The sequence below is a fragment of the Mobula hypostoma genome, chromosome 21, assembly GCF_963921235.1.
Source record: "Mobula hypostoma chromosome 21, sMobHyp1.1, whole genome shotgun sequence".
NCBI classification, from domain to species: Eukaryota; Metazoa; Chordata; class Chondrichthyes; order Myliobatiformes; family Myliobatidae; genus Mobula; species Mobula hypostoma.
This window is the reverse complement of record NC_086117.1, coordinates 45,715,795-45,729,144: the sequence shown is the minus strand read 5'-3', so window position 1 is coordinate 45,729,144 and position 13,350 is coordinate 45,715,795. Positions and strand designations below refer to the sequence as shown.

Sequence of the window (13,350 nt, the reverse complement as noted above, 5' to 3'; positions counted from 1 at the left end):
ACTCTTTACTAGGTTTTCAATGAGATTCCTCTTCTCATCAACCCACCTCCCCCGCCCCACCCATCTAGCTAAACTCCAATGAGTGAATACAGATCCTGTGCCATCAAATGCTCATCATATATTAATTCTCTTATCCCTGGGATCATTTTTGGCTCCATTTTTAACTCCCCTAGACACTCTTTAAATGAAAAAGAGAAATGGAAATATGCAGTTAGAGCAGAGAACCCCTGTGGCCATTCCCCTCAAAGACAAGTATACTGCTTTGGCTACTTTAGTGGGGGATGACCTCCTGGGAGGATGCCACAGCGACCGGGTTACAGGCACTGAGCATGGGTCCATGGTGCAGAGGGAAAAGAGAGAGAAGGGAGCGGTAGTGATAGGGGACTCAATAGTGAGGGGAACAGACAGGAGATTCTGTGGACGTGAAGGGGACATCCGGATGGTATGTTGCCTCCCAGGTGCCAGGGTTGGGGATGTCTCAAATCGCATCCACAACATTTTGGAGAGGGAGGGGGAGCAGCCAGATGTCTTGGTACATATTGGTACCAATGACAGGAAGGAAAAGCAATGAGGTCCTGAAAAGAGAATTTAGAGAGCTGGGTAGAAAGCTGAGAAGCAGGACCTCCCAGGTAGTAATTTCTGGATTGCTGCCTGTGCCACTTGCCAGTGAGGGTAGAAACTGGAAGATTTGGCAAATAAATGCATAGCTGAGAAGCTGGTGCAGGGAGCAGGGATCTTTTCTGGGGGAAGTATGACCTGTTCTAAAGTGACTGGTTGCACCTGAACCCGAGGGGGACTGATATTCTCATGGGCCGGTTTGTTAGAGCTGTTGGGGAGGGTTTAAACTAACTTGGCAGGGGGTTGGGAACCAGAGTGAAGGGACTCAGGATGGGACGGATGGTAAAAAAGTAAAGATATCATGCAGTCAGATTGTCAAGAAGGACAGGCAGGTGATGGGACTTAGTTGCAGCCAACAGGCTGAGTATCAAATCATTAGGGATGCAGAATCAGAAAGGATAGCAAATATGGTACTTAAGGTGTTGTATCAAAATGGAAACAAGTAGGATGCAGAAGGACTTAGACAGATTAGGAAAATGGGCAAGAAAATGACAAATGAAATACAAGGTTGGAAAATGCATGGTCATGCACTTTGGTAGTAGAAATAAATGTACGGTCTATTTTCTAAACGGGGAGAAAATCCAGGAATCTGAGATGCAGAGGGACATGGGAGTCCTTGTGCAGAACACCTGAAGGTTAACTTGCAGGTTGCGTCGGTGGTGAGGAAGGCAAATGCCATGTTAGCATTCATTTCAAGAGGTCTAGAATACAAGTACAAGGATGTGATGCTGATGCTTTATAAGGCACGGGTGAGGCTTCACCTCGAGTACTGTGAACCGCCTTGGCCCCTCATCTTAGAAAAGATGTGCTGGCATTGGAGAGAGTTCAGAGGAGGTTCACAAGAATGATTCCAGGAATGAAAGGGTTATCATACGAGGAATGTTTGATGGCTCTGGGTCTGTACTCACTGGAATTCAGAAGGATGAGGGGGGACCTCATTGAAACCTTTTGAATGTTGAAAGGCCTAGACAGAGTAGATGTGTAAAGGATGTTTCCCATGGTGGAAGAGTCTGGGACAAGAGGGCACAGCCTCAAGATAGAGGGGTACCCTTTCAAAACAGAGATGCTTGAAAAATTTCTTTAGCCACAGGGTGGTGAATTTGTGGAATTTGTTGCCACATGCAGCTGTGGAGGCCAGGTCGTTGGGTGTATTTAAGGTGAAGATTGACAGGTTCTTGATTGGAAATGACATCAAAGGTTACGGGGAGAAGGCTGGGAACTGCGGTTGAGGAGGAGATTTTTTGAAAATTCAGCCATGATTGAATGGCGGAGCAGACTTGATGGGCCAGATGGCCTAATTCTGCTCCTATGTCTTATGGTCTCTCCAATGCCAGCACATCCTTCCTTAGATAAGGGGCCCAGAACCACTCACAGTACTCCATGTGGTGTGACCAAAGCCTCAGCATTACTTCTGTGCTTTTGTATTCTAGTCCTCGGCAAATAAATGCTAACACTGCATGTCTTCCTTACAACTGACTCAAGCTGCAAGTTAATCTTTAGGAAATGCTGCACTTTTCTGAATTCTCTCTCCATTTAGAAAATAGTTGATGCCTTTATTTCTTCTACCAAAGTGCACGACAATACACGAATGCATATTGTATCCCAACTGCCTCTTCTTTGACTAGTCTCCCAACCTATCCAAGTCCTGCAGACTCCCTGCTTCCTCAACACTACCTGCCCCTTCACCTATCCATGTATCATCTGCAAACCTGCCTGCAAAGTCTACTTTATCATGCGCTTCCAAGTACCCTAAGCCCTAACCTAAAACTTTACCAATCACTGAAGTCAGGATAGCTGGCCTATAATTTCCTGTCTTCTGCCTCCCTCCCTTCTTAAAGAATGGAGTGACACTTGCAATTATTCAGTCTTCTCAAACTATCCCTGACTAGTAATTCTTGACAGATCATTTACCACTTTCAGAACCCCGAGTCCACCCAGTCCAGGTGACCTTCAGACCTGTCAGCTTCCCCAGTACCTCCTCCTCAGTAATAAGGAACCAGCTCAAACATGCAACACAAAGTGTTTGTATGAGATGAAAAACAAATATTTATACACTGCTTGGGTTAGTTCACTGGTAACTCCAGCTGAGCCTTCTGTTAACTAACTTTAATGGCTAATACTCTAAGGGGAGAAGACAAGATACAGTGAGGTTATTGAAGCATTTGACAGTACATGCATCTGCAACGTGCTATAGTTTCTGCAAATTGACATATGGTCCAGTGAAATTGATGGAGGCCATATATGGTTCTGCTCCCTCCATTTCTTTTTTTTCAGTTACTACACAGTGAAGATCACATACAGGTGGAAACAGTGATTTTCAGGGTAATTCTCTGGCCATTTGGTGATGGCTGGGGAGGACTCTGCACTTTTTCTGCAGTAGTTAGCAGGGAAATGCCTCCAGCCGGAATCTCTGAAGTTTTCACTTTATGGATTTTGACTGAGGTTCCACACCAAATGTAGATCTTCAGCATTGATTTTCTGGAAACTTTTATAGTTGATATATGGCCTTTTCAGTCTTTTGTCTTTCATGGATCAAGAATAACGACAGAGTGTTTTAGAATAGGTTAATGATTGAAGAATACAGAATGTAGGACAGGAACTGGCCCTTTGCCCACTATGTTCGTGCTCAGCATGATGCCAAATTAAACTAATCCCTCCATTCCCTGCATTTTTCATGTCCCTATTGATAAAGCCTTTTGATGGCTGAATCTTTATAGTGGAATAAATAGGTTAGAAAGAAAGGGTCCCAGTTTTGGGTAAGTCCAAACTACACCACAAATGTAGTGGAAAGGTGTTTTCTCAGCGTTCATATGAAAGTTGTTAGCACAGTGGGTGTGCTTTGAGTACAGCATAGGTGCTTTTGAAGAAGAGGTGAATCAACAGATGAACAGAATGAGATAAGTGGTTAGAAACACAGTAAACTTGTGGCAGGCAGTACAAAACATTACACAGAAACCAACTGTCAGGACTTTTTAGCTGAATCGTTTATTTAAATAGGCTTCCTCCACCTCTGCACACCTTAAACTGTAAAAGAGAACAAAAGCTTCAGGATGTTGGCTAGATAGAGAAATCCTTGTAAATTATTCAATTACAGACGAGGTTACTTGGCCGCACTTTGAGTCAAAGAAAAGCATAGAAATTTTCCATCATGTTCCCCTTAAACTTCTCATATTTCATCCTTAACTCATGACAGCTGGTTGTAGTCCCATCCAACCTCAGTGGAAAAAACCTACTTTTACCCTGTCTATACTCCTCATAATTTTGTATACCTCCATCAAATCCCCTCTCAATCTTCTACTTTCTAAACTTTTCAATCGTTCCTTTTAACTCAGGGCCTCCAGACCCAGCAAAATCTTTGTAAATTTTCTCTGTACTCTTTCTGTCAGTAGGTGACCAAAACTGCACACAGTACTCCAAATATACAATGTCAGCATAACATCCCATCATCTTTTATACAGTTGCTCTCAGAGAGACAAATAACAGCTGCATCTGAATATCTAGCCACCGAAATATACTGGTACTTAAATGTCCATAATCATCTCTACGTCTATTGAAGTAGGTCTAGCAAATGACTTTGAGGACTCGCCATATTGGAGTTTAATTTCTACTGCATTGCATTTAGCCAGAGGCATGTAAGATTCTGTTGATGCTGATAGGAGTATGGAGTAGATACAGGTCATACTTTCATTGGGACCTGGATTAAGTCCTGGACATAACACTGCTTTTTAAATTTTATTTACCTTTTATAAGGCCAGTCTTTGAGATGGATGTCTAACCATTAATCCCGTACATCTTCTAACCTAAGCTTGGAGAAATCAATCTGCTCGAAGAACTGTGGATCAAACAGCATCTGTGGGAGGAAAGGAATTGTTGACTTCTCATCAAAACCCTGCACTGAGACCGAGAGTGGAGAGGCAATAAGGCCGGGATAAAGAGAAGGGGAATGGTAAAGGAAGGAGTATAACATGGTTGGTGGACCGAGATGGGGTGTACAATGACAGGCAGGTGGTGCCAGGCAGAGGAAGTGCGTGGGGCTGAGTTGTGAGACTGAATGATAGATGGAGGCAAAGAAAGGGGAAAAAATTGGAGAAGTAGATGGAGCACACTGGGGGAGGGGAGTGTGAAGATGTCACAGCTGCTGGAGGGAGATAAGCAGGAACACAAAGTGATACCAAAATTGGATTCAGATAAGGAGGTGAGACTGGTAACTATTGGGAGAAAGGTGAATGACATTTGGAACCAGATGGGGTAAGGCAGGGGAGGAGTTGAAGCCTTGCGTGAGTGAGGCTGCGTTAGAATGACAAGACAAAATCTGCAGATGCTGGAAATCCAAGCAACACACAAAATGCTGGAGGAGCTCAGCAGGCCAGGCAACAACTATGGGAAAGAGTACAGATGACGTTTCAGACCGAGACCCTCATCTTTTTTTCTCCAGTCCTTATGAAGGGTCTCGGCCTGAAACATTGAACGTACTCGTTTCCATAGACGCTGCCAGGCCTGCTGAATTCCGCCAGCATTTTGTGTGTGTTGCAGTGTTAGAATGAACAGGCTTTGGGTCAACAGGCTTAGAAGATGACAGGTGGAGACTAGAACTTAAGTTTGAGAAGCTAGAGATATAACAAATGTAGACATGATGGTAATTCAGGCAGAAGGATGCTCCTCCCATGAGATGTGGTATTTCAGGGAACATAACAGTATCCCTGATGCCTACATCAGGAGGAGGTGCTCCTGACTGACAAGGCTAGAGCTGGATGTACTCTGGATCATCCGGGAGGCTGAAAACCTCAGATGAGACTTTTACTGAGCTGCTCTGAGAGGCATGTAGTGCAGCATCTCTGCTGGGTGCTGACATCCACTGTTCACTCAGTGGAAGATGAGCTGGACTGCATGCGTACGTTCGTCTGCAGGCCGCTGAGAACTGCTTGTTCTTGCTGATAACATTCATGGACCAGCAATTTACAGGGCATGTCACCCAGGGACTTGGGCTATATATATTTTTTGTGACTGCATGTTTAATTGATATCTTATATGTACTATATGTGCCTTGTGATGTATGTTCTGCATCTTGGCCCCAGAGAAATACTGTTTCATTTGGCTGTATCATGAGTAGTCATGTATGTTTGAATAATAATTGAACTTGAACTAGATGGTGACTACCAGGAGAAATAAAGGGAGTACGCAGTCAGTACAGGGTTCCCCGGTGACCATCTTTGAGGTTCAGCAGGGGAAAGTAAAGTAAGGCAGAACGATATAGGAGACTCAATAGTTAGGGCAATGGACAGGGGAGTCTGTGGCCATGAAAGAGACACCAGGATGGTGTACTGCCTCCCAGGTACGAGTGTTTGGAATGTCTCAGAACAGCTGCAGAACATTCTCAAGAGGGAGGGGGAGCAGCCAAAGGTTGTGATGCACACTGGCAACAATGTCATGGGTAGAAAAAGGGAAGAGTTCCTGTGCAGTGAGTATAGGAAGTTGTGGAGGAGGCTGAAGAGGAGGACCACCAGAGTAGGAATCTCTTGCTTACTCCCAGTACCACGTGCAACTCAGTGCAGGAACAGGATGATAGTACAGATGAATGAGTGGCTGAGGGAGTGGTGTGGGTGGCAGGGTTTCAGATTTTTGCATCATTGGCATCTCTTCCATATAAAAGGGACTGGTTACACCTGAACCTGAGGCGGACCAATATTCCTGCGGGTAGGTTTGCTAGAGCTGTCGGGAAGGGTTTAAAATAATTTGGCATGGGGATGGGAACCAGAGGGATTGGGTATACAAGTCGATGTATTGTGTAATGAGTAGCTCCCACTCCTACTAGTGACATAATAACTGATCGTCCTGGCTGGCAACTTTAACTGCATCATTGATGCAGCTGGACAATCAACAGTCCTAAAGGCAGGCTGGACGGCACCTCCAGATTCCTGATGGAAGCGGTTAAAATAGCCAAGCTATGTGATGTCTTCAGTACCCCTACCGGTGGAGCATGGCCACAATCAGATGGCTCAGCCCACTCCCGGATTGACTTCCTCTTTATGTCAGAACGCTTCACAGACAGATCCACCGTCATCACTCCAGTGTTCTTCTCTGACCACTGCTTCCTCCACACCTCCTGTCGCCTATGGCAGGAGCAGAAAGCAAGCAGGAGTCGTGGAAGCTAAACATTAAACTGTTGACCTTAGAGGAGGGAATATGCAAGTTGAAGAACCTTGAAATCCCATCTTTGATTCCCCTGTTCACTTGTGGGATGCGACCCAGGAGAACATCAAGAGGCTGTTCATCCACAGAGGGGTTTAGAAAGCAAGGCAGAATTAGATGGAATTGTTTAAACTCCAGAGTTGCAGCAACTTCTTGTGCAGGTAAAGCGGGTGTAGGTGAGGAAGGGGTTACTAGAGGTGAAATGCTGGCATGCCCAGCACTTCACTGTCGAATCCTCCACATTCATCTTCCGATCCAGGGTCTGCACTGTGGAACGATGAGACATGCTCACATTTTTTTTTCTTCCTAAAGGTTCACAGGGGAGCCCTGATCCACAGCCTTAAGGAAGAGGACAGCTTAGTAGCATGCTTGCAGATGGACATGTTGAGGATATGCAGATCCTTCCATGCCAGTCTGTATGACAGGAAGGCCACAGACACTACAGCCTCCCAGAATTTCCTGTCACGGAGGTGTTAGACAACATCAAGCGGTAGAGCAGACCAGTGGTAGCAAAGCATGTGCTATTGGGCTGCGAGGAAACGATACGAGTCAGCTGCACCTTTCCTCATTCCGTCATGCATTGTTGAAATTGAACACCCCCCCCCCCACCGGTCCGCGGTGAAAAAAGGATAGGGCCCCCTGGAGTAGACCATCCATTCCTTGGACTAGATTAAAACACCGACAGTGATGACTTACCAGCTGAGTTGTGCTCAGCTCTGTGGGGCTGGAGTACATAGGAAACATCCTCTCCACATCCACCCTATCAAGACCTTTCACCATTCAATAGATTTCAATGAGGTCACCCCTCATTCTTCTGAATTCCAGTGAATACGGGCCCAGAACCATCAATTGCTCTTCCTATGACAAGCCATTCAAGCCTGGAATCATTTTTGTAAATCTCATTTGAACGTGTTCCAGTTTCAGCACATCCTTTCTAAAATAAGGGGCCCAAAATTGCTCACAATACTCCCAAGTGAGGCCTCATCAGTGCTTTATAAAGTCTTAACATTACATCCTTGCATTTATACTATAGTCCTCTTGAAATGAATGCTACATTACATTTATCTTCCTCACCACAGACTCAACCTGCAAATTAACCTTTAGGAAATCCAGCACAAGGACTCCAAAGTCCCTTTGCATCTGTTGTTTTTTTTGTATTTTCTCTCCATTTAGAAAGTAATCAACCCTCTCATTTCTTCTACCAAAGTGCATGACTATACACTTCCCGACACTGTATTCCACCTGCCATTTTCCAAATCTAAGTCCTTTTGTAAACCTTCTACTTCCTCAAAGCTACCTGCTCCTCCACCTATCTTCATATCTTCTGCAAACATCACAACAAAGCCATCAATTCCATCATCCAAATTATTAACATATAACATAAAATGAAACAGTCCCAACACAGACCCCTGTGGAATACCACTAGTTACCAGCAGCCAGCCAGAAAAGGCTCCCTTTATTCTGGCTCTGCCTCCTGTCAATCAGCCACTGCTTTATACATACTAGAATCTTTCCTACAATATCATGGGCTTGTAGCCTATTTTACCATGTGTCTCTAAGTACGCTGAGACCTCATCCTTAATAATCGACTCCAACATCTTCCCAACCACTGAGGTCAGACTAACTGGCCCATAGTTTCCTTTCTTCTGTCTCTCTCCCTTCTTGAAGAGTGAAGTGACATTTGCAACTTTCCGGTCTTCCAGAACCTGGTGATTCTTGAAAGATCACTACTAATGCTGCCACGATCTCTTCAGCCACCTTTCAGAACCCGGGGGTGTACACTATCTGGTCCGGGTGACTTATCTACCTTCAGACCTTTTAATTTCCTAAGAACCTTCTCCCAAGTAATGGTAACTTCACACACTTCATGACCCCCGGCACCTGGAACTTCCACCATACTGCTAGAGTCTTCCACAATGAAGAGTGATGCAAAATACTTATTCAGTTTGTCTGCCATTTCATTGTCCCCCATTACAACCTCCCCAACATCATTTCTAGCAGTCCAATATCCATTCTTGCCTCTTTTTTACACTATGTATCTGAAGAAACTTTTGGTATCCTCATTAATATTATTGGCCAGCTTTTTAGTTGCCTTGTTGGTTTTTAAAAGCTTCCCAATCCTCTAACGTCCCACTAATTTTTGCTCTATTGTATGCCCTCTCTTTGGGTTTAATATTGACTTTGACTATTCTTGTTAGCCGTGGTTGAATCACCTTTCCTTTAGAATACTTCTTCCTCTTTAGGCTGTATATTTCCCGTGCCTTCCAATTGCTTCCAGAAATTCCAGCTGTTGCTGCTCTGCCATCATCCCTGCCAGTATTCTTTTCCAATCAGAGGAGCTAAAGTCAGACTGAAGTGGGGAAGTTCACCCCTTTTTTTTTTAAATAAAAGTACTTTAGGTTTGTGAAGAGGATGTGGAGCACGATGAAAGGGCCCCTGTCATGGTTCATCCCGAGCAGCTGCGTGACAGAGGATCTTCAGATCTTCTGACCTATGGCCTTTTCCCAGGGATGCACACAGAGACAAGAAACTTGTGCTGCTGGCAGGTTAACTGGGTGGAAGACACCCTTTGGTCTGCCCAAAACTTGTTGGTTTGCCAGTGTATTGAGATGTCCATGGAGGAATGCTGCTGACAGGCACATTCCAGGCTTTAGATGTGCGTGCTGAGGGACACAGTGTAGGGTTCTTCTACAGGACAGGAAGAGGGAGAGGGAAGGACCAGGTTTGGGGAGGAAGCCCCTTAATTATTGTTATAGCAGTATACTACCCCAGAGTGCCACGAATAGCAGCAGTGCTATTGATGTGTATGAATGCAATAGAACAGCACACCAAGCATTGACTGTGAATGTAAAGAATGAAAAGGCAGTGAACAGTTTATTAATAATTAAAAACTATTTGCAAGAATAAAGTCTATTTTGTTAAAAAAAAAGTTTGATGGTTCTGGACCTGTACTCACTGGAGTTTAGAAGCATGAAGGGAGATCTCATTGAAACCTATCAAATGATGAAAGGCCTAAATAGAATGGGTGTGGAGAGGATGTTTCCAATCGTGGATTAGAGGGTACAGCTTCAGAATAAAGGAACATCCATTTAGAACAGAGATGAGGAGGACTGCCACCAATGTGGCTGTTTCTTTACAGAAAAGCAACTTCACATTATTGAATGTAGAACAGATGTGTAATTACAATGCTTTATTTATATTTTTCATTTTCATGGTCTAACAGCAATTACTGTGATACAGCCCTGCCTTTCCATCCAGTCAGCTGCCTCCTCCTGAGCAGTAAAGTTACATCAGCCATATTACTCCTTCACGGAGGTCTGCTAAACTCTTCTCTTGCTGCTCAATTCCATTCACCACTGCTCTATTTCTACAGAGATATTGTCCTTCCTCCAGTGTTTTTATACAAGACTCTATGGGTGAAGCGGCCACACACTAAGGAGATCCCAGAGCACAAAAGTCACCTAAAAGTATTGAACAGCAAAATACTGCAGGTACTGGAAATACACAAAAAAAGAGAAAATGTTGGAGGTTCTCAGTAGGTCAGGATTCCATGCTGCCTGATTTGCTAAGTGCTTGCAGCATTTTCTGTTTATATTTTATGAAATATTGTTCTGCCCTCCATTCTAACCATTTCAGTAACTATCAGCAAAAAGGCGCAAAGTTTTTCACAAACTTCCACCGTGCTGAGAGTCTTCTCATCCTTCAACCAATTCCCAGTAAAACCCAAGCATTTGAAATACTCTAATGCCTGGCAGCATAGCCAATGAATCTGAGTCATAAAAGAATAGTGCCAAGGCCAGGAAACATGGTACCACCCACAGTGTAAGGAGCTGGTCCCCAAACAGCATCAATGAATATTATGTCAAATCAGAAACCCGTCAATGTCACAACTACCTGTCCTTGGCTACAAGTGTGCCCATTTATATGAAGTCACTCACACCACGCCTCCCCTTCACAGAATTGATTATAAACATTACCCAGACCACTAGGAAGCCCTATCCTTAGGGAAATCAGCCTCATTTATTTATAGATCCTTCCCAATACATCAATCCTCTTAATAGGCGAACCAGTGGAAGTTGCTGACCTATGAAGCTTTGTCAAAGTAGTCACTCTTTTTTGTGAAACAGTCTTAATATGTTCTGTTCAGTATAAAGTGGATGGGAAAACCACCGTACCTCACAACCAAGAGTATCTCCGAATTGTGATTTATGTCCATAGATAATTTGTTATATTGATTGGCTTTTTTTTGCATGTCTCACCACTACTGTATACATCCACAAGACAATAGCTAATAGCTTCACTGATGGAGATTAACAGTAAGAATAACGTTTTCCACAAGTACAGGCCGGATTAATGAGAAGCCAAAACACCTCATCTAAAACCTTCCTTTCAATCCTAGGCATTGCCAAACTCACTCACTTGAACTCACTGCAGTGTTATTCTGTTGAAATTCCTCCCTGCTATAACCCTGAGCTACCCAGGGGTGTTAAACAGAAGGTGGGCACAGGGGGAAAAAAAAAGTCCCAAGTCCACTAATTTCAACTACTTCAAGGCCTGCACGTTTCCACTTTTTGTAACAACTGGCTAATGCAAAACTAAAAATTATATATTGTATATAAAATAATGGATTATAATCTATTATATTAAGAGTAAATAAATATGACCAAAACATTTCACAAACAAAAGTAGAGAATTTTGATGAAACTCAGATGAACAGTTTCTCTTCCCAGACTTTGCTGACCTGCTGAGCTTTTTCCAATATTTCCTGTTCATGTTTGATTTCCAGCATCTGCAGTTTTAATTTTCCTGCACTCTATAATATAATCTTTCAAAAACCCTCAAACATTGCTGATTCAAGCTTTTGATTCCCAGCACAAGGTCCATCTATGCCAAGTGCGAATGGCAAGGAACTTCATCTTTCCATATTCCCTTCTTCAGAAAGCAACCAGTCCGTAGCAAGAGGAACTTGAAGCAGCTTGCAATAGTGATCGGCTTGGTGGAGCAGGTTGCTGTCACTGAGCCATTGTGCACATCACACACCTCGTTCTATTCCTGAATGGAAGCAGCACAGCGTGCATCTGACATGATGACATGGCTAAGGAGGGGAGGCTATCATCATAAGATCAATGCCCCCCGCCACCCATCCCCCAGAGTAATGCATAGCTCACTGCGTTTTTAAAGCAGTGGAAATAGGGAGACAGCAACCATAGTTCCTCTCCTCATGGTGCCTCCATTAACTCAGCTGATTCCAGCAACCCAGACCTCCATTCACAGTTCATCCTGAAGTACACTAGTTCCAGCTCTCAAAGGGAGAAAAGGGAAAAATGGGAAGATACAAAGGGTACATCCACTATACCTCATTGTTAATGCATGGTTTGTATACATAATTGGCCTGTGAGGAAGGACCAGCCAGCTGTTCCTCCTACCACTGCTCTGCGTTTAGTAACAAGCAGCATCATCCACTGATTGCAGGTAGATTGGAACAGGACGCTGAGGACTTCAATGGGCATCTTGCTGATCAGCTCTCAGCCCAGCTCACCGATCTGATCGGTTAGTGGGACCAGTGGGCCTGCACTTGCGGTACTCTTGCTGACTGGATTATCTCCCTTCCTCACACGGAATAGCAAGGATCTGGATGCTGATAGCTTTAAACCATAGATTCTGCTATAGATAATGGTTCATTACAGGTCAGTTAAGTCCACAATAACTTTGATGAAAATGCTGTCGTCACGAAAGTAATTATTCTTGCTGTCCAGTTTGTTAAGTGGACAGAACAGAGGGCAGCCACTGGCAATGTTCATCTCACTGACAGGTCTCTGGAAGGAGGAGGAACTGACATCCGGTCGGAATGCATCAATAATGTGTTCACGGTTGGTCTGGTCCAGCAACATGAGAGTCACCTGTGGACAAAGCAGAAGGAAGCTGGCATTTACCACCACCCAGCACAACAGTCCAAAACACAGCACATCCAGGCAGGGCCCTCTGCAGAGTGGTTGCTACTCTGCTACAGGAAACTGTAACCAGCTATGCACAGCAAGGTCCCAGACAACCTCAAGATGAGGTATCGGACACCTCAGGAAACTTTTCAGGAGGTATAGATCCCCAATCATAATCCTTGCCAGGGTTACTGCATGGCTACTGCCACTTGGCACACAGTAATGACTCATCATGCAGAAACCACCTCCACTACTAGCAGATCATCCCCATCAACACCACAGTGACAAGTTCCGGTCCACCCCTCCCTCGCTCCCCCCCCCTCACCATGTCAGTAACAGATTCCACCTACCCCAGTTCCTCCCTCAGGTCAGATTCCACCTCCCCTTCTAATGACAGGCATCTCATACCTTCATCATTAATCACACTCACGACGCATCTCCTGGCCACATTTGTTGAGCACCAATATAGTGACCTGCAGACTACTGAGAACTGCCAATAGAGCCCATGCACGATGGACTTACTCAGCACACACAAGTTCCCACATGCCTGGCTAGGCTTTGGCTCCACTGACTGCTGTCCGGGCTCCGTACTATGCAGGACATGAGA

At 44.4% G+C, this 13,350-nt stretch overlaps 1 protein-coding gene across 5 annotated transcripts in view; it reads right to left on the bottom strand.

Moving 5' to 3' along the window:
* Positions 1-1,089: 1,089 nt before the first annotated feature.
* LOC134359979 (TNF receptor-associated factor 2-like) overlaps positions 1,090-13,350 on the bottom strand; it is an 81,507-nt gene continuing 69,246 nt past the window's right edge. For 4 of the 5 annotated variants that reach the window (XM_063073903.1, XM_063073904.1, XM_063073905.1 and 1 more), the window contains exon 11: positions 3,431-12,707. In XM_063073903.1, the coding sequence (XP_062929973.1) occupies positions 12,489-12,707 (219 nt within the window). In that variant the 3' untranslated portion in view covers positions 3,431-12,488. Of the gene's footprint in view, positions 12,708-13,350 lie in introns of all 5 variants that reach the window. The other variant, XM_063073907.1, reaches the window with a different exon arrangement.